The 18,937-nt window shown below is 33.3% G+C and overlaps 1 protein-coding gene across 1 annotated transcript in view; it reads right to left on the minus strand.

Moving 5' to 3' along the window:
* LOC136416779 (acid sphingomyelinase-like phosphodiesterase 3b) overlaps positions 1-17,045 on the minus strand; it is a 145,674-nt gene extending 128,629 nt beyond the window's left edge. The window contains exon 1 of the mRNA XM_066402138.1: positions 16,685-17,045. Within this exon, the coding sequence (XP_066258235.1) occupies positions 16,685-16,793 (109 nt within the window). The 5' untranslated portion in view covers positions 16,794-17,045. The remainder of the gene's footprint in view (positions 1-16,684) is intronic.
* Between the last annotated feature and the right edge of the window lie 1,892 nt (positions 17,046-18,937).

Consider the following 18,937-nt stretch of genomic DNA (forward strand, 5'->3'; position numbering starts at 1 on the left):
GATCCCCCTAAATGGACTGAAATGTGGGATTCATTGTTTTAGGTAAAGCCGCATGCTGCATTTAAATGCACACCATGATGAAAATCAACATCGGCGAAGTGCATTTTAATGGAACTCGGGATTTTGCGATATTGTGATGTGTTAGAACCGAAAAAATGTCAAGTTTAATCTTGATATAGTTTGGGTCGAGTTTGCAATCACGTATTTTTTCAGGATGATTGAAATTCGATTTAATCTGGTAGCCCTGAGCTTTGGGCATTGTGACAAAGCACAAATAATGCTTTCCAATACCGGAACATATTCCAATATTGAGCAATAAAGAAAAGTTCCAATAAAACTTTCTCGGCCCGAATATCAGCGCTCCAAATATGTAAACGAGGCAAAATCCCTATGGGTAGAACATGTATTTATTGCAAATTTACATTGTATTTGGTTTGAAAACTGGCTTGCTGACATTTAATAAAATTTGCTTGGGCGGGTAAATGTAGCATAGATTAAGAAGATAAAGAAGAAACGAACTCGACAAACTTTAAAGGGGAGAAAGTAATTTAGTGAGAGGAATCAGGGTTCACAATTAGGTATGCTGAAAATAACCATTAGAAGAGCTTAAAATATTTTCTTCAACATTACTTTCGCACTTCGTTTCGATTGTGTAAAGAAAATTTTCACACTCATTGTCAATTCTCTGTGGCAACCAAAAAACTGACTTTCTTACGGCACAATAGAATTTGCCTCTTTCTTGAGACTTGCTCAAGAATCATATGAACCATAACATCCTAACCATAAAAGGTCCTTGGAACCACATTCTAAAATAATGAAAGCCCAAGAGCCATTACTTTTATCTATCCCACAACTGAAATAAAAGCTTTTAACTCACTTGGCGTATTTCCCTGGTAGGACCTAAATTCCACAAAACATCGCCCAAATATGCAAGCTGAACTGGGTCAGGAGAATATACCTGCAAATATGTTCCATTCTGCAGGTATTTTAATTAAACGTTACTTTAAATGAGCTTCTCCGTATATTTCATCCGACTGCTAAATTGCACGTTGAGAAAATCCTGCCAGGTTTCGGAAGGATTTCGGATTCCTTCTTGCCCATTTAACATGCATATTAACCGTCGTGTACGTAACATTAACGGCCTTTGAAAATCGTTAACTATATTGCTTCGTTCTCGATTATTAACAACAATTTTAAGTTCCTGCCTACTAAGGTGGATTAAAATCCAATCTTATGTAGATAAAATCATTAGGACAATAGTTTCTCACCCAAGTTTCAATTCGCTAACGTGCGAGCCGAATTTCTAATCAATTAATTAAATTCCCGGTCACGTAAAACGTACATAAAATGCATTGTATTTTAACTTGAGAAACTATATCGACATTCTTTCTTATGCAAATTGCGTTGCTCAGGAAAAAATTCAATATTTCGTGAAACGCGATTTTCTATTTAACGTTCACTGAATTACTTGCGTCTGGACTTTATTTGGCAGTCTTTGTTACCAATTTCAAGTTAAAGGGATTGTGAATAACATGAAAAGAAATAAATTTCAGTAGGTAGGTATTTTATGTAGTCCCTTGATGTGACATACAGACCATACAGACTTGGAATATAGTGTGTATTATGAGGGTTGGTGGGTGTGTGGGTGTGTGGGTATAGGTAGTCGCGCGTGCGTGTGTAGGTATAGGTAGATGCGTGTGAGTGTATAAGTGGGTTGGTGTGAGTATGTGTAGGTGGGTGGGTGTGTGTACATGTAGGTGGGTAGGTGTATGTATGTGTAAGTGGGTGTGGGTGTGGGTGTGGGTGTGTATGTGAGAGTTCACGTTATCTGTCCAAAAGGCTTCTGAACTTCTTGAGAATGAAATCATACTAAATGTAAAGCAACTAAGGCACATTTGTTTCTAATTGTACCAAAAATAAAAGACTTCTAGATGTAATCTTTGACTAGGCGAGCAATGGACATCAACTCACATTTACAGTTGCAGAAGTTTTGTCCATAGAATTAGAAATTAAAATAATTAAGGAAGGTCTGCAGGATATTTTCCAATCACAATCTTCGAAAGTGAACAAATTAAAACTTTTCCATTGAAACTGTTCACCGATTGAGAAATTTTTGTTTAAACTCAAAACGATTTTAGACATCTTTTGACTACTGGTTTGAATGAAATCAGATGCGATTTATTAAGAGCTTGTTTTGTCAGTATGGAACAATCGAAAATAGATGTTTATAAGGAGGAGGAAAACTCAGATTCTGCGATATGTTCATGACAGAGAAAACTTCCGGATCTTCTTGTAACAATCTCAAGTATTTTTTTAACAGATACCCAGTCTTTCTGAACGATTTTTTCACCCTCAGTTCATTGAACCTGAACTAAACTGAATTAACCAATTCCATATATTTCGTCACTTAGCTTGGTTGAAATCTACTTGCGAGAAAAAAAATCTAATATGAGAAAACATGTCTTCTTATTTCAACTCAATAGAATAAATATTTTTTAAGAGTCATTGTGCATCAGTAGGTAGGGTGTTGAACTCCACTCACAATAATATTCTTTCATCCATAGTAATTCCATTTATAGTTACTTCAGTTGTTTTTCGCTCGATCAGCAAATTCACGTAATTAAAAGAAAATTAGCGTGATAAATGGAACAACGTCAAAATGGAAGACCTGACGTTGGTTCTGTTTTAAATTGGATAAAAGATGTTAATCGTAAAGCTAACTTAACGACAAAATCTTTTAACACCAGAGTTCTCAACTGGTTTAAACGTTTCGGATGCAAATTTTAAACTACTCTGAAATGAATAAAACAGCATTAAAGACGAGAAACTAATCCAAATTAATTAACTGATTCAATAAAAATGTCGTGCAGGATTTCAACTCACTGCCACACGAGCAAATACGCAATTAGTTCAATAGTAAAACATCCACACAGGAAATAACACACTTAATTAAAGTAACACTCATCTCATTCAGGTAAATAAGCAACAATTTACGAATACAATTTATAACCGCAGGCATTGGAGTTTGGAAGGTTGTACTTTCCCACACTAGTGCAGGAAAGAGGATCAGGTGCCATTTTCCCTGACATCTGTTTATCTATAAGGGTATCTGCAATTTGTTTTGTTCGTAGCTCTGATGGAAAATATATTCCTTGAAAAAGTTTAACTTTCCGTACTTGTTACGAAAACAATTATTGTTGAATGCTGCTATTCGTGGCGTCGATATGAGTATAAACCAGTTAGCCGAGTGTAAAGAAAACGAACAGTTATGAATTTAATTAAATTTTAAGTTTGGAGGTTTCTAATTACTCGACCAACAAAAATTGATCTTGCGAAGTTTACGTGGCTCCTGAGGAAGCTGGTAGCAAAGCTAGTTACAGAATTTAAATTGAATAAAAAAATTCTAGACACTTCCTTCTTCTGACCTTCAATGTTAATTTAAAAATCACCGGAAAAGGCCCATTAAAATTCAAGGTTCGAACCGTCCAGACACGCCATGTTTGGTTTCTGCAATTTGCTCTGCCAAATGTCTTATTGATAATAGAAAGGTTCACGCCATGCCCGTTCTCTATCCTGCTTTAAACGAAAAGCGATGAAAGATTTATTATTTCAGGTTCAGCTGCATGGAACATTTAAATGCACGGAAGGACGGAATTAAAGAATGAAATAGATATGAAACTTTATTGCAGCAATGTGTTTTCTCGTTCCGAGATATGTTACTGCAATAAATCTATCGATTTTCAGTTAATGGTTTAAGCCAATATTTTTTGCTGCGCAGGGGTATCAGATTTGCTGTGCTTGTGTATTAGCAATTCCATTAGTTGACCACATTTTTATTCACTTCATACAAAAACACTGATGTTCTTTGATAAGCTCGTTTCCATTGACCATTAATCACCAAGAACTATTTTTTAAATGGTCGAGCATTTTAATGAATAAAAGCTAATCTGATCGGTGGCAACAAATAATAAATCGAACAACGACTAAAATGTTTTGACATTTTGGTTTTGCAATCACCATTTTTAGGACAATTGCATAATTTATGCAACGATGATAAAATGGCACATCGGTTTTTCCAGCGCGCAAGTCAGAATATTAATCCACTCTCGCCTAATTGAAATACATAAATGATTAACCTTTTTTGTGTTCTTGATTGTTATCCTAAAGTAATGTCAAAATCAATAGTCCCCCAACACTCCTTCAGAGGATATGAATCACAATCAGCTGTAATCAGTTTCACTATAAATTTCAAACCTGGGGGCGTGCTTAGCGCATTAGATCAGATTTTCAATTTCCATTCTGATCACGTGAACTTTTAGAATTCGCCGGATTTTCCATGTGCCCTTTGTGTAAGTTACGTTTCGTTCCTAAGTACCTCTGATTTTTGTTCGTTCTGGCCATCAGATACCTTATTGATAATCGAAGGTTTCATTTCGTGCCCGTTTTTACTCTGCGAACGTTGAGGTTTCCAAATGAGGAGCCACCAAGAAAGGATACTCCTTGCATACATATACGAGTAGAATGTAAGGTAGTAATTTTTATATTTTATGAATTGGGGTCTTAACACCTGATTCTTCAATATTCAGCTAGGGAACGACAGCTGTTAGTTAAGAATTCATTGAATATAGAGTGTTTTTCGAACGAAGTTAACGCTGACCTAATAGTTGACACAAGAATAGTTATGTGTTACACACTAGAGTGTGTCAATTTAAAATCGAACCACCTTCGATATTTCAATGATTATAGAAAATAACGTAAATATATAAAAATACGTCGATTTTATTTTCAAAGGGGACATTAAGCAGGTTTTCCATTAAATTGCATGCACTCTAGCAGGAATGAAAACAACCACTAAAATCTTAAATGGGAAGGGGAGTTGAGTTGTGCCTCATTTGAAAGGTCTTTCAATTACCTTTCCAAATGTACCTTTTTTTTCAACGAGAGGTTATCGAAAAATTATGACCAAATCGTAAACAATCTTCGGTATCAGCTGTATTGTAGAAAAATTGTTTATTAATATTTAAGTGTTAAAAGTGTTGTCCCTTATTTTCTAAACAATAATAAAGTCTGTTTTCAAACTCCATTCTGACATTCACAAAAACTTCTACTTGAATTTCCGTACATGCAGCTGTAATTCTTCTTTTCAATTCTTCCAAACCTTGAGGCTATGTTTTATAAACAACAGATGACTATTTTGGTTTTCATTTGTTTATTTGTATTTGTAAATGCATTTATTTAAATATTCTACTTGTAGAAAAAACAGTAATAATAGGACTGTTCAATTAAAAAAGAACGATGAAATTTTTAACTTTTTTTTAAATTGCTAGATATATTTTTTTTTAAATTGTATTTCATAAGTTAAAGGTTGTGTGTTTATAAGGTTATTTACAAAAATGGTATACACGCTTTAAAAAAGAACCGAGATTATTTTCATCTATGGAGAATGTAGAACTTGCTCAAGAATACGATAAATTTGTAATGAGAGAAATCTTATTACTAATTTAAATTATAAATGCGTGTTGGAATTAATTGCTAAGTTCACTGAAACTGGTTCCGTGTTCAACAAAACAAGAGTGAATATGCGTTTTTTGAATGAAGCAGCGCAAATTGAAGTTGTAGATTCTTTCATTGCCGAACCGACCAGCTCCGTTGGTATTGTGACACATGAAGTAAGAATGTCTCACAAAACAATAAGAAAAACGCTAAAAATAAATAAATTCGACCAATATAAAATGCAAATCCTTCAATAACTTTTTGACGACGAGTTTGACCAAAGGATGCAATTTTGTGAAACAATAATAAATTTTATAAACGACAACCGAAATATTTTTTAAAAAATTTGCTTTAGTGATGAGTATACTATTTTCTTTTATGGATATGTTAACAAACAAAATTATTGATACTGGAGCGATGAAAATCCCTTACTATTTAAAGAAAGTGATACACATTATTTATAAAAAGTAAATATTTGGACTGGTATTCCTGGGAATTCCATTATTGGTCCTTTATTCATAGAGGAAAACTTAACTAATGAGTTCTACTCAAATCTAGAAGAGATAATCGATCAAATAATAAAAAAAAATTTAGAAAATCAAATTGACGCTGCTGGTAATAGTGTTCTACAAGATCTTCTTAATTTTCAACAAGACGGAGCTTCATCACACTATTTTCCTCCAGTTAGGCAGTGGTTACACGATAGGTTTCTTGGTAAATGGATTGGATGTAGAGGATCAATTGAGTGGCCACCGTGATCGCTCTATTTAACATCTCTGGGGGCATCTTAAATCTGTTGTTTATAAAACCTAACCTCAAGATTCGGAAGAATTGAAAAGGAGAATTACAGTTGCATGTACGAAAATTCATGTAGAAGTTTTTGTGACTGTCAGAGTGGAGTTTGAAAACAGACTTTATTATTGTTTAGAAAATAAGGGACAGCATTTTTAACACTTAAATATTAATAAACAATTTTTCTATAATACAGCCGATACCGAAGATTGTTTACGATTTGGTCATAATTTTTCGATAACCTCTCGATGAAAAAAAAGGTACATTTGCAAAGGTAATTGAAAGACCTTTCAAATGAGGTACAACTCAACTCCCCTTCCCATTTAAGATTTTAGTGGTTGTTTCCACTCCTGCGAGGGTGTATGCAATTTAATGGAAAAGCTGCTTAAAGAATGTCCTTTTTAAAAATAAAATTACGTTTTTTTGTATATTTCCATATTTTTTATAATCGCTGGAATATCGAAGATTCGTTTTTAAATTGACACACTGTATGTAATTAAACAGAGATGCTGGTGATTATAATATTAAAATAAGTAACTAATAAAAGAGCATATTACTATAAATAATTATTTTATTCAAAATAGTTCATTTCATTGTGTCCATCACTCATTTTTTTCCCTAATTTTTCCGATGATTTTAAAAGTCCAACAATAGATTGCAAAGCTATCCATACGCTGAAAAATTCAGTGAAATATCTCACAAACCCTAGGAGTTAAACCGTTATAGTTAAAAATTTAAAACTTATCACTCCGAATTTCGATAATAGAACTTTAAAGCATTCATATGAACTTTTCTGCTTATTTTCCATATCTTCTGTCAAATTTTCCCGATTAAAATTTGAATCTCCCTGTCCACCTTTCAAGTTTGTGAGTGCACCTATGTATTTTTTTTTCAAATTTTCATTGCAAGAAATCTCTTCGTTTCTTGTTGTTGCATTAAGTCTTTCCGGTAACGATAATCTTCTGTAGGAGGATGGGTACCCAGACTCACTTAATGCGTCAGAAGAATACGTTCAATTCTGTTTTACATTTTATTCGAAATACAGAAATTGTTAAAGGAGTGGGCTGGCATTGACAATGGCTGTATACAGGGTATGCCAGAAATACGAGTACGTTAATTTTAACTGGTGGTAAATCTCGTTAAGGGCAACATTTTTTCTATGTACCATTTTCCTCGAAAACCACTTTTTCATTCTTACATTTCCCTCCTTAAAATTCATGACACGCCAGTGATGCATGTTATCGAGTTAACATTTTTTTTCAGAAAAAAGGGTCGGAGATTAACCTGCTGATATGTGTACTTTCATTAACAAATCAAATTTATTTGGTAATGCAACTGGCTTTACGTTCGGTGTTTCGACAAGTGAAGCAATTTTTGTATTTACTTAATGTGTCTTTTTTTATTAACATGAAACTCTACATGACAATATGAACTCACTTTATCTTATATTACAATTTAAAAAATGAATTACCAAAAATCGTAAACATTTCAGACGTTAAGAATTTGGCGTAGGTATAAAAACTTGCCAACCTATTTTGCGGTTCTTTTTGGAATGTGTTTATCGCTCAGTCAGCTAGGTCAGAGCCGAATAGTGAAATTTATCCAAAACTTGATAATGTACTTGGTAATTTTACCTTGATAAAGAGGGGTGATCGAAAAAAAAGTATTAGGGAACGTTGTTGCCCTTGAAGAGTTCTACTACCAGTTAAAATTAACGTATTTATTTCTGATACACCTCGTATAATTTTATTTCCCTGGTGGAGTATCTACTAATATGTGAGGTTTGACTGGAGTTAAATGCCTTAATCTAGGGATATGTGGAGATTTCGGAGTATCAAACATTTTAAAATAAAATTTCTGACTATGGATCCTATGTACAAAATAGACCTCAGTTTCCCCGAAGAGTTATTCAAACAAATTTTTATGGTTTTCCAGTTACCTTAAAAAAAACCTGAAAAGCTGCATAAACTATTTATTTGGACGTCGTTTATTTACTAAGTTTCGAGTAAAGTACTTTTAGAGGTCATAATTGTTGTTATACATATACAGGGTGAGTTTTTTAAGTGTGTCACGTAAATATCTCTGTAGTTATGAGTTTTAGAAAAAAAAGTTTCAAATAAAAAAGGGATTATATGAAAGGGTGAAACTTTTGGCATCATCACTGTTTTGATTCAAGGTCATCTTCAGGCTCTAATCAAGGTCAACTTTGTTTTTTCAAATGGAAACCCCACATTTATTTGACAGATTCTGATTTGTTGTTCAAAACAAACATGTTTTTACTTGAAACATTTTTTTATTCATTTGATAGTTTTGGCACAAATTGACATTTTTAAAGAATTTTGTTCTAACGAAAAGGCTTGTATCGATACATTCAAGAGAAGAAATGAAAAAAAAACATAATTTTTAAACAATTCAATCAAATAAGTGTTCAAAATAATGTCCTTCTACTTCAATGCATTTAGCGATCCTCATTTTGAATGACTGTTGGATATTCCAATATCTTTCTGGTGGAATGTTACGGCAAGCTACTCTTATTCTTTCTTTCATGTTTTCAGCAGTTGTTGGCACTTCAGTGTAGACAATTTCTTTTAAAAATTATGTTTTTTTAAAATTTCCTCTTTTGGATGTATCGATACAAGCATTTTCGTTAGAACAAAATTCTTTAAAAATGTCAATTTGTGCCAAAACTATCAAATTAATAAAAAAATGTTTCAAGTAAAAACATGTTTATTTTGAAAAACAAATCAGAATCTGTCAAAAAAATGTGGGGTTTCCATTTGAAAAAACAAAGTTGAACTTGATTAGAGCCTGAAGATGACCTTGAATCGAACAGTGATGATGCCAAAAGTTTCCCCCTTTCATATAATCCCTTTTTTATTTGAAACTTTTTTTTCTAAAACTCATAACTTCAGAGATATTTGTGATACACTTAAAAAACTCACCCTGTATATATGTCAGCCATAATATACCAGATAGATGAAAACTATTTATATTAATTTACGATCATTTTGTTTTGTCATACATATCAACTTAGGTAGCTCACATAGGTAGTGTTTAGAATAATAATAAATCAAGTAATAATGGAACTTGCCTATAAAATGGATGGTACATCAAAAAATACACATTTTAGTTATACAGGTATATCATATTGTCATAGGGAATAAAAAGGGGCATCTTGTTCAGAAATCATGTTTTTATTACCTTTGAATCACAACCTGCGATTGTAGCATGTTTTACCGTACATAAAACGGCCATTATGATTCATGTATGGTCGCTACGGAAATAATATTAGATATACCAATTTCGGCATGTCTAAAGACTTTGGCAAACTCATAACATTTCTTGAAACCTAAAACTTTCAAGTGGCTGTAATGTTGATGCACTTCTAAGAAAAACATATTGCATAACATTCTCGTATAAATCGAAAAGACTATTCAAACAAATTATTAAACGTTTGCGTATCTGTTGGAAATGATATTGTTTCCAGTTGCTCCAGAAATTTACTTCACGGAAAAAATTAATTACTTTGATAAATTACAGCTTTATCATAACAAAGTCCTTGGCTTAACCCAAATCGAGGACCCTCATGAGTTTCTGTCTAGATTTCCTTCCAAGTTCGCATCCTGATAACACCACTAAAACTTGCATAATTTAACTCCAAAACAGAATAATTATACTCGTATCTACATGTATTGTATTTAATCTTGACTGCAAGCTCAAAATTGTAATTATAATTTCTATAGTTTATTATACCACCACATTTGCGTGGTTGCAAATTCAAATATAATTGAACTAAGTAACTTTGTTGACTTGTTAAAATGGCTCTAAATAAACTAGGTGAGGTTAAAATGCCCCTAAATCTTCACGATGTTGTAACTAGTAGACTCTAATGAAAGAGTATTATACTATCCATCATTTTTATGTTGACGGCTTAAATTGTAACTCTAAATACATATGCACCATACAAATATGCCAATTAGTTAATTGAAAACTTACATAAATTTTTGTTTGGAAACGACACACACACGAAAACGTCGGAAACTTGCTATTGTAGTTTTTCTAACTAAACTCGACTTAAAACACCGGAGATTTCGAAGAAAATAGCTTTGCCCTGAATGCAAACACGAAATCCACATAATAAACTTCAAATATAAAGAAAACGTTCGGAAACAAGATTACATAATATTGACTTGGATTTGCTGAAAATTCCACAATGCATGTAATCTAGTTTTAGGGGAACAGAGGATTCCAGGAAAGGTTTCTTTTCCAATCCCATTCCGGGCTCATCTAAGAAAACTACACTAAGGCAATCTTCATGTGGAATTAAGTATTATGGTGTTCCATGTGATGGTGAAATAAAATCAAATAAGGCACAAGAAACAAACCAAAACAACCTCCGCCTTTCCTTGTGATATTGTCTCTTATAGCAACTAAAGCAACAAAATACAATTTCGGTTCATTAACTTAATTTCGTTCAGTCTAAAAGTAACAAAGTAGTTTTTAAGGACTTTCGTAAACAGCATTTTCTTAGCAATAAACAGAAAACTCCATCAAATTACATGATTTCAATGCTACAAAGAATCCCAGAGTAAAACAGAAACGAAGGAAACTATAAAAGCTTCATGCTCCTTCAAGCTTAACACGAAGCTCTAAAAACACAAAGGAAGATTTTTATAGTTTTTCACATTGGGCGCCTATAGGAGTATGGAGGAATTTTGAGTGATTATAGGGCTTTTGCTTTAAAATTATTATTTCACGTTGTTGTTCAGATGAGAAGAATCCAATTTTCACATCGACACGAAGAAATAAATTTAATGGTTTTGCCTAGAAACTTGCAAAAATTAGGCTACTCGCGTCACTAATGTGGTAAGTGTTATATACTTTCGCATAACGTGTGAACCCTATTTTAAACTGACAGTCAATTTTAAATATTATACAAAGCACTCAACATTACTCACCCTTGAGATAAATGATAAAAGTTCTGCTAGAGTTATTAGGAACATAATTTGTTAAAGGTTCAGTAAATATTTATATTATCGAGTTAGTTGAGGATTTATGATTTATCCCCTCTTAAGAAGGATTTAAATAAAGTCCTTCCCGTTGAGAACAAACTCTTATCTAGTTCGATTTTTCAGGTATTTCAGAGAAAATGATGACAAAAAAATACATAAAAACAAGTTCCGTCATTTATAGTCCAGAAATTCGATTTTATCGTAATACTGTCCTAGGGGAATAATTTACTTATGCTATATCTTTCCCTTTTAGGTCAGCCCGAAGTCAGTTTGATACCGAAAATTCGTTTCTTTCAAACGAGAGATTCTATGTATTTTATACTTTCAATTTTTATGCATTCAAATTAAATACTTTGTATACGTGTAGGTAATTAAATTATACGATGCCAAGGAACAATTTGGATATTATCATTTTTTTTCGAGACATTCGGAAGTTTATATAAAAAGCATTCCACATAGAAACAACAAGGAGCAACATTTGTCATTGCTGACATATTTTCCGAAATTCTCCAATAAGCATACTGTATTTTTGACACTAAAACAACATGTTCTTGGACGAGAAATGTCTTTAAAAATGTTGGGACTTGTGGATAATTTAACTCTAATTAAATAACAGAATTTACTTACAACAAACATAATTAACTCAAAACCGTCGACAGTGAATGTTACTTGTGCATGCAGAAGTTTTTAAGACCCGTTCTCTGTCACCAAATTCTCAATGGCCCGATTTCCACTGACCACATTAAAGAGCTACGGGCAGCTTACCACGCACTAATTATTTGCTTCAGCTCTCACTTGATTATATGGGAAATTCCCGAGCCGGATCTTTATTTCACGATAGCAACTTTTGCCGATCTAGCTAATAGTGTATGATATCGATCTGGATAGTCGTAGACTTCAAATTTTTAATTCCTGAGATTAGATCGGAACGAAAGTTATAGAACTGTTTTAATATTCAGAGCGATGGAGGTTAAGAGCTTTTTAATATTTGTAGATATGGATAAAGGCAAAATAGTTTTTGCCATGTCAGTAAGTCGAACTTTAGAAATAGCGAGGATGTCAGAAACTTTTATTACTTCATCAACCACAGATTATCTTACATTGTTCTTTTTGTCCTACATTTCTCTCCTGAAAATAGGGATTATGTTGAGGAGGTTGCCTCTTCGACCCAAGCAAAAACCTAACTACCCCACTTTTGTCGTATTATTTCAAATTTAGTTGGCAGAAGTATCTATAAGGACAGATACTCTAAAAATGTAATTTCAGAGAAAATTCACCCCGGCTCAGTCGGGTTTACCGTCATAATACGATGACCACACCGTAACGCAATTTCGTTCTCGTGAAGTTTATTGGATAAGCGGACGCTAGCAAAAGGTTGTTTTAATCCTGTGAAGTGCACTTCGAACGGATAGAGTTGCGGCATGGTGAAGTTTAAAATTAATCGAGTCGCATTATTTAATACGAGCTGACAGCTGAGCTTAAACTCTTGGACAGGTTAAAATTAAACCGCCAATTTCGAAAACTTCGGACGACTAAGCGTGAACTGGCTGTTTTGTGGGAAATTTGGCCTCAGAGTGACAGGCCTGCTAAAGCAAGTGACGATGAGGGCTCATCATGATCCATCTAAATTTATACTGAGTTCATTTTTCAGAAAATCTTTCAGCAATCCAAAACTCATCCAATATTACTCAGCGGACATGATGTTAAATTTTTCGAAATTTTTCCTTTTGAAATCTAGATAAATTGCCAACTTTGAAAAACTTCATATGATTAAACGTGAACGAGCAGTTTTGTGGGGAAACTATTATCAAAGTGACGGTACTGATGGAACAGTGGCCATGAGTACTCATGATAATCTCCTTAACAGCATTTTTTACTGACCGTACTAGGAGAACACTCACCCTGTATGAATTAAATTGGATTCACCATTCCATTTTTGCAGGGATTAGAAATGCATTTCCCCCATATACAATAATAGTCATAATACAAAACTCCATTACTAAACAATAATTGCATGTTCTATGCAATGCTAATTATTAAGGACATGCTAACAAAAGCTTATTATGTACGTAAAGATCGATAATAGTTATTTATGGAATATTAATTATCTCATAAAAGAATTTATCATTATGACCACTAGGATAATCGCCATGAACGATAGCGAGCATTTAAATTAAAGCTTTAAAAGTCGTCGAAGGGCTTTTAATTAATAACACGGTCATATGTTGTGCCTTCAAGCATACACTACTTATGTTTTGTGTCAAAATGATCAGTTTTTGGAATTCATTTCCTACCTTATTTTATTTCCATTGCAGCCCCCAAAAGCAACATATATTGTATCCGCAACAATCCATTATTCGCTTTAGTTTAACCTAGAACAAATTTCCGGATCTCATTGCAACATTCCTTTGGCGTAGAGCAAATTTAATAGTTGAGCGATTCTCAAATTCCGCTCTGTTCTTTTTGAGCAGGATTTAAAACACAGAATGAATCCGTTCATGCGTTTTAAACTTTCGAAACGCGACACGTTCGTTAATTCAAAGAGAATCGAAGGTAAAACATGTTAGTAAAATGCGATTGTGCATGCTATTGACAGGTTAAACAAGTTTTATTTTTTATTCATTTGACATGATAGAGAACTTAAATTTTAATTAAAGGTAAATTGCAACTGTCTGGTGCATTGAACATTCAGTTTTAAATAATTAACTTTGTTCATTTTTTGAAGCATCTGAAATATTTATTCCTTGTTATTCAATTTTCCAATATGCTGGAATAAAGAGTTTTCAATGCTGAAAACATTGCGCTGAATACGTAGCTGAAGGGCTTGATTTTTAGTTAGGAAATGAAATTCTGCTATTACAAGGTTAACATTTGCTCACTCAATACATTTGCTTTAAATATGTTTGATATAATCGTAGTAAAATTTAACATGCAAACTAATTGCGCAATAAATTTCTAAACGGGAACATCCAGCAGTCCCGGCAGGCGCACAATAAATCGTAAAAATGAAATTACAAAATTTACAACAAGTATGAATTTAATATTTTTCCTGGGTAACCGCTATGCAGATTGCAGACGTATTTTAGTCACGTACGACTAATAAAGGCACTTTTGTATTACAGTTCAAATTACGGGCGTATCTCTATTTTCCGAATCCGGCCAAAAACACAATTTTAATCCTAAAGGCGTGCTCGTCAAAACCTGCTCAAAATAATACGATTTGTCTGACAAAAATGTATTTGGGTGATGTTAAAATTGTGCCTCGAAAAAATTTCAGAGAAACTGTATTCTGATTACGTTTTTAACATATCTGCATAGGGTTTTAAAACGAGTCGATTTAAACACAATTTGAAGTAGACAAGTCAATATTTTATTTCTCGGAGCTTTTTGAAGTTCTTTCTGCATTTTTGTACACTGCGGTGTGTTACAAAGCTGATTAAATTGACGAACTTTTTGTTCATTTACATTATTTCTTGCCTGAATATGATGAGAAGACCGGACGTATCTCTATTTGTAAACATGTGTAGTCAAGACACATAAGTACTAAATCAACTATAAATATGGAACAAATTTTAAATATCACCTTAACATAAACACCATTAATTAAGATAGTATAGGCAAAACGTTGCTAATTCCTAGTGGAAATCAAGAAATTAATCAATGACATGCGTTTATTTCGTTGTTTCTATGGTAATTATCCTCCTGGCAAAGTTATCTAAACTTTGATTTGTCGGCATTTAGACAGAGTAGGTATTGACAACGTTCCAAGAAATATAAGTATGAAACTGAAAATTTTATTTAGAGTACTACTCGTATAACAGTCATAGAAATAACTTCAGTTTTGTTTATTTATTAGTTTGAAAGCTTCAGTTCTGAACTATTGAATAATTATCAGCATATTCTGAGTCAGTTACACCTATGCCGCTGACACATGTCTTTCATCTATGAGTTAATATATTCTTTCTCGCCATAATGAAAATGTGAAAACTATAAATTGGACATTCATTTTTTTGAGCTAGAGTTTCTTCGGATTTATTCATTATTTCGGTGTTTGAAAGCCCATTTTATTCTCATGATACATCCCCATGTATGTTTATGTATACCAGAACTTGTACGCCAATTGAAATCACAAATAATGCATTCTGGGTTATTTTTTTCATTATTAATACTATATTTTATTTACTTATATACATATAGTGGTCAATGCAATAATTAGCCCATTTTTGGTCCGCTGTAGTTAGTAATTGCAGCGGAAAAACATGGGGGAGATGTTCTACTACAACTAAGATGTCCTCCAATATATTAATACGTGGACTCTCACTTCTTTTGTAAATGTACTCCACTCTACATATAAATTTTTTACAAAAATTATTGACGGATTAAAAGAAAGCTTTCTTGCAAAATCAAAAACTTCGTTGCCGCGGTACAATTTCATCACGCGCGGGAAGAGGAAGGAAAATTACGAATCTTAAACTTTTCACGTGAGGAATAAATTATCTGGCAAACAAATTTGAAATTCGGTCCTGATATCCAGATTCAGAATAGCGAAATTTTATAAATTTCTAAAAAAAAATAAAAAATTGCTTAAGAAAAGTTCGAAAGACTTCCGTGTATTAGACCGAATCTCATGCATTGTATTGTATTGAATTTAATTAGATAGCCCGACACCGTCACTCTTATATTGTAATCTGAGGACAGCTGTGACAATTAAAAGCACAACAGACTTGGATGCTGAATCTGTTGAGGTCTACCTAATCTTTTAATAGCTTCAAAACACTTTCCGGGAAAATACTGAGATTAGTCATGAAATTAAATGAATTACTGTCTCAATAATTAAAACAGTTACAAGCCCAAGAAAAGGACTTCTAAATGAAAGACTGATTTTTTTGCTAACGTCTTAAGAAGCATTTTAATCTCATGCAAATAGCATAAATTCTTGGCAACTCCGAAAGTATAAATCACTGGAAAATTTACGAGTGATAATAATCTCTAGAAAACAGAAAAAAATTCTTGAAAATCGTGAACGTTGACACTTTGTAGAAATTACGATTATGCAACATGAAAACTTATATTTGACAGCAGCAAGAGTTCCCAATTTTATTCCAAGAAATCTTATCAAAATCCCCGAGGGTCCATCAATCAGAGTATCCACCTATTATCATGTGATTATTATTATCAATAAATAACCCATATCGATCTCGTAAATAAGGCATTGTCAGCCTGAGCCTAATTATGAGCAATATGCAGAACATGCAAGGGAGTTAATGTGTTATACTCACAAAATGTTATTCAAGGCTTGTACGGCATAATCAATTTTAAATATGCAGATGGGGAAAAAGAGTTTTAAAATAAAAAAAACATATAAGTAAAACCAAGAAAATCCTTACCTATCTTTTCGTAAATCTCCCCTCTTCCGCTGACTCCTGCTGACACCAACCAAACTCCAATAAACCACGTATAAATCATCCTGCTATATTCACACATCATTACACACATTTAGGTCATCGACACTCAAAAATCCACTACAAAAGAATGTAATCCATAGAGTGTAATTTATAATAGCCAGTTTTTGTGGGATAAAACTCTGCCCAATAATCGGGGAATAATATTTATCTAATCAACTGTCATTACTCCTATCGGAATCATCGAAAGCTCGCGCGAATTGCTCACGTATTTCACGTAAACGTGACTCTAGAACAGGAGTTTTGCATCGACTCCAACTCAAAGCAGAGCCGACACAGAGACTAACTTCAGCCTCACTTTTATTGGGAGTATCTCCATAAGCCGTAAGCAGAGCACAGGCGCTCTGTCGCTTGCGTTGGCGCTTGTATATTTTCCTTCGGTGCAGTTTGTCCACGGTTTTGTGTTGTTATTGCTTTTATCGCCAGTTCTTGGAGATTATGCCGGTTTTTACTTAGTACAATGGCTTCTGTGGTGCTGGTTGGACTTAGAGTGAGCATCTGTTTGCATAATTTACTCAGTTTTGCGATGTGCTGATGCGCTGAGTTGGTTTTGTTGTCGGTGAAGTCGTTAAAGGGGGCTGAACTGTTGGAAACTTAGGAATTTCTTTCCATATTTTGGGAGGATTGATGTGCTAGCTTTAAAATGGGAAATATGTAAAGTTTAAATGGGAGAAAAATTATGCAATTAATCATGTAAATTGGGAAATCTATGAGGCTCACCTGCAGTATTCATAGATGAATATTGAACTGACTTACCATCTCTGTCTATTGCACAAGCGGGCTTGGCGCCGAGAAGATTGAAACTTTTTCTCGTTACGTTGATTCTATTAGTAAATACGTTTTTATAAATGTAGGTATAGTTTTGAGATCTACATATGTGTAAAATAAAATTTTTCGAACTTTGAGAAATAAAGTTTGTTAATGGAAGCTGATTACTAAGCAGGTTTTATTTCATAAATAATCGCATATTGTAACAGACACCTTCATTTCGAATTTCCGTTAACAAACGGGACATAGCATAACAATGGTCAGAGATGCTGGAGCTAGATTGAATATATTCAAATATATGCTTATTTCTAGTCATTCGCTCATCATGCAGCAAAAGTAGAAAAAGTCATATGCTAAAATCATTGATAGTGCTATTTTATGTAACTCAGAACTAGTTATTTCAAATTCTTGGTATTTTATGAGATCACTGGACATCAAACAAGCCTCGTTTTCTAATTTCTTCAAGAGAAATCACTCATGTAGTAATTTTCAGTAGTATCTAATCGGTCATCATATTTTATGTTCGCCTATTGGCACTGAGGTCCAACTCTTGATTTTAGGGACTAGAACGTTCTCTGAGAATAACGTAAAAATGGGTCAATCAATACAGATCAGCTATGTGCAATATCAGCGAATATACGTTATTTCGTTGTCCTTTCGAGGGTGAGACCCTCATATTTATGAATCTGGATCTTACTACCTTTCTGTCTTATTAAAAAAATTGTGTAAAATTCGTGACTTAAGCCTACATATTGGTTTATTGTTTTTTTGTTTGTTTTTTTTTTTGAGAAGGAATAGTATAATGCAAGTGTACAAATAACTATTATTGTACACAAAAGAAAGTTTTACTACAACAGGGGTAAGTATACAACACTTCAACCTGAACAAAAGAAATTCTGGATATTCAATCGAACCTAATGGCTCTAAACTTTGGTTTGTTCCATTAGGCATTCCCCATTCTGCGAAATATATGTATAATATGGTGGCCTTTTTTATTCTTTTAATATATCGCCAGCCTGCTGACTAGGATATATGGTTCTTTTTTTGATTTTTTCCGCATTGCTTCTCCTTTAAAAGGCACAACACGTTCAGGAAAGCAAAAAAATATTATGCCTAAACGTTATGGCTTCCCAGTAAAAAATCGCCCCGAGCTTTTCAGGATGTGAGTTTTTAGGATTCTTATTTCTGTAGTTCCCTTTTAGAAGAGATTTTTCATTTCTAAGTAGCTGGCATCGTTATGCGATACTTTTAACTTCTCGTTTTAAAGGCTTGCTATTAAGGATGCATTCCAAGAGATGCTAAAAATTCAAGATCAAAATAAAGTATAGCAAACTATACGGTCACATTAAACTGCTAGAAGAATTTCTGCAATTCCAAATTCCGAAGGTCTATTTAAACTTTTTCAGGGAA

Source organism: Euwallacea similis, chromosome 25 (assembly GCF_039881205.1).
Source record: "Euwallacea similis isolate ESF13 chromosome 25, ESF131.1, whole genome shotgun sequence".
Lineage (NCBI taxonomy): Eukaryota > Metazoa > Arthropoda > Insecta > Coleoptera > Curculionidae > Euwallacea > Euwallacea similis.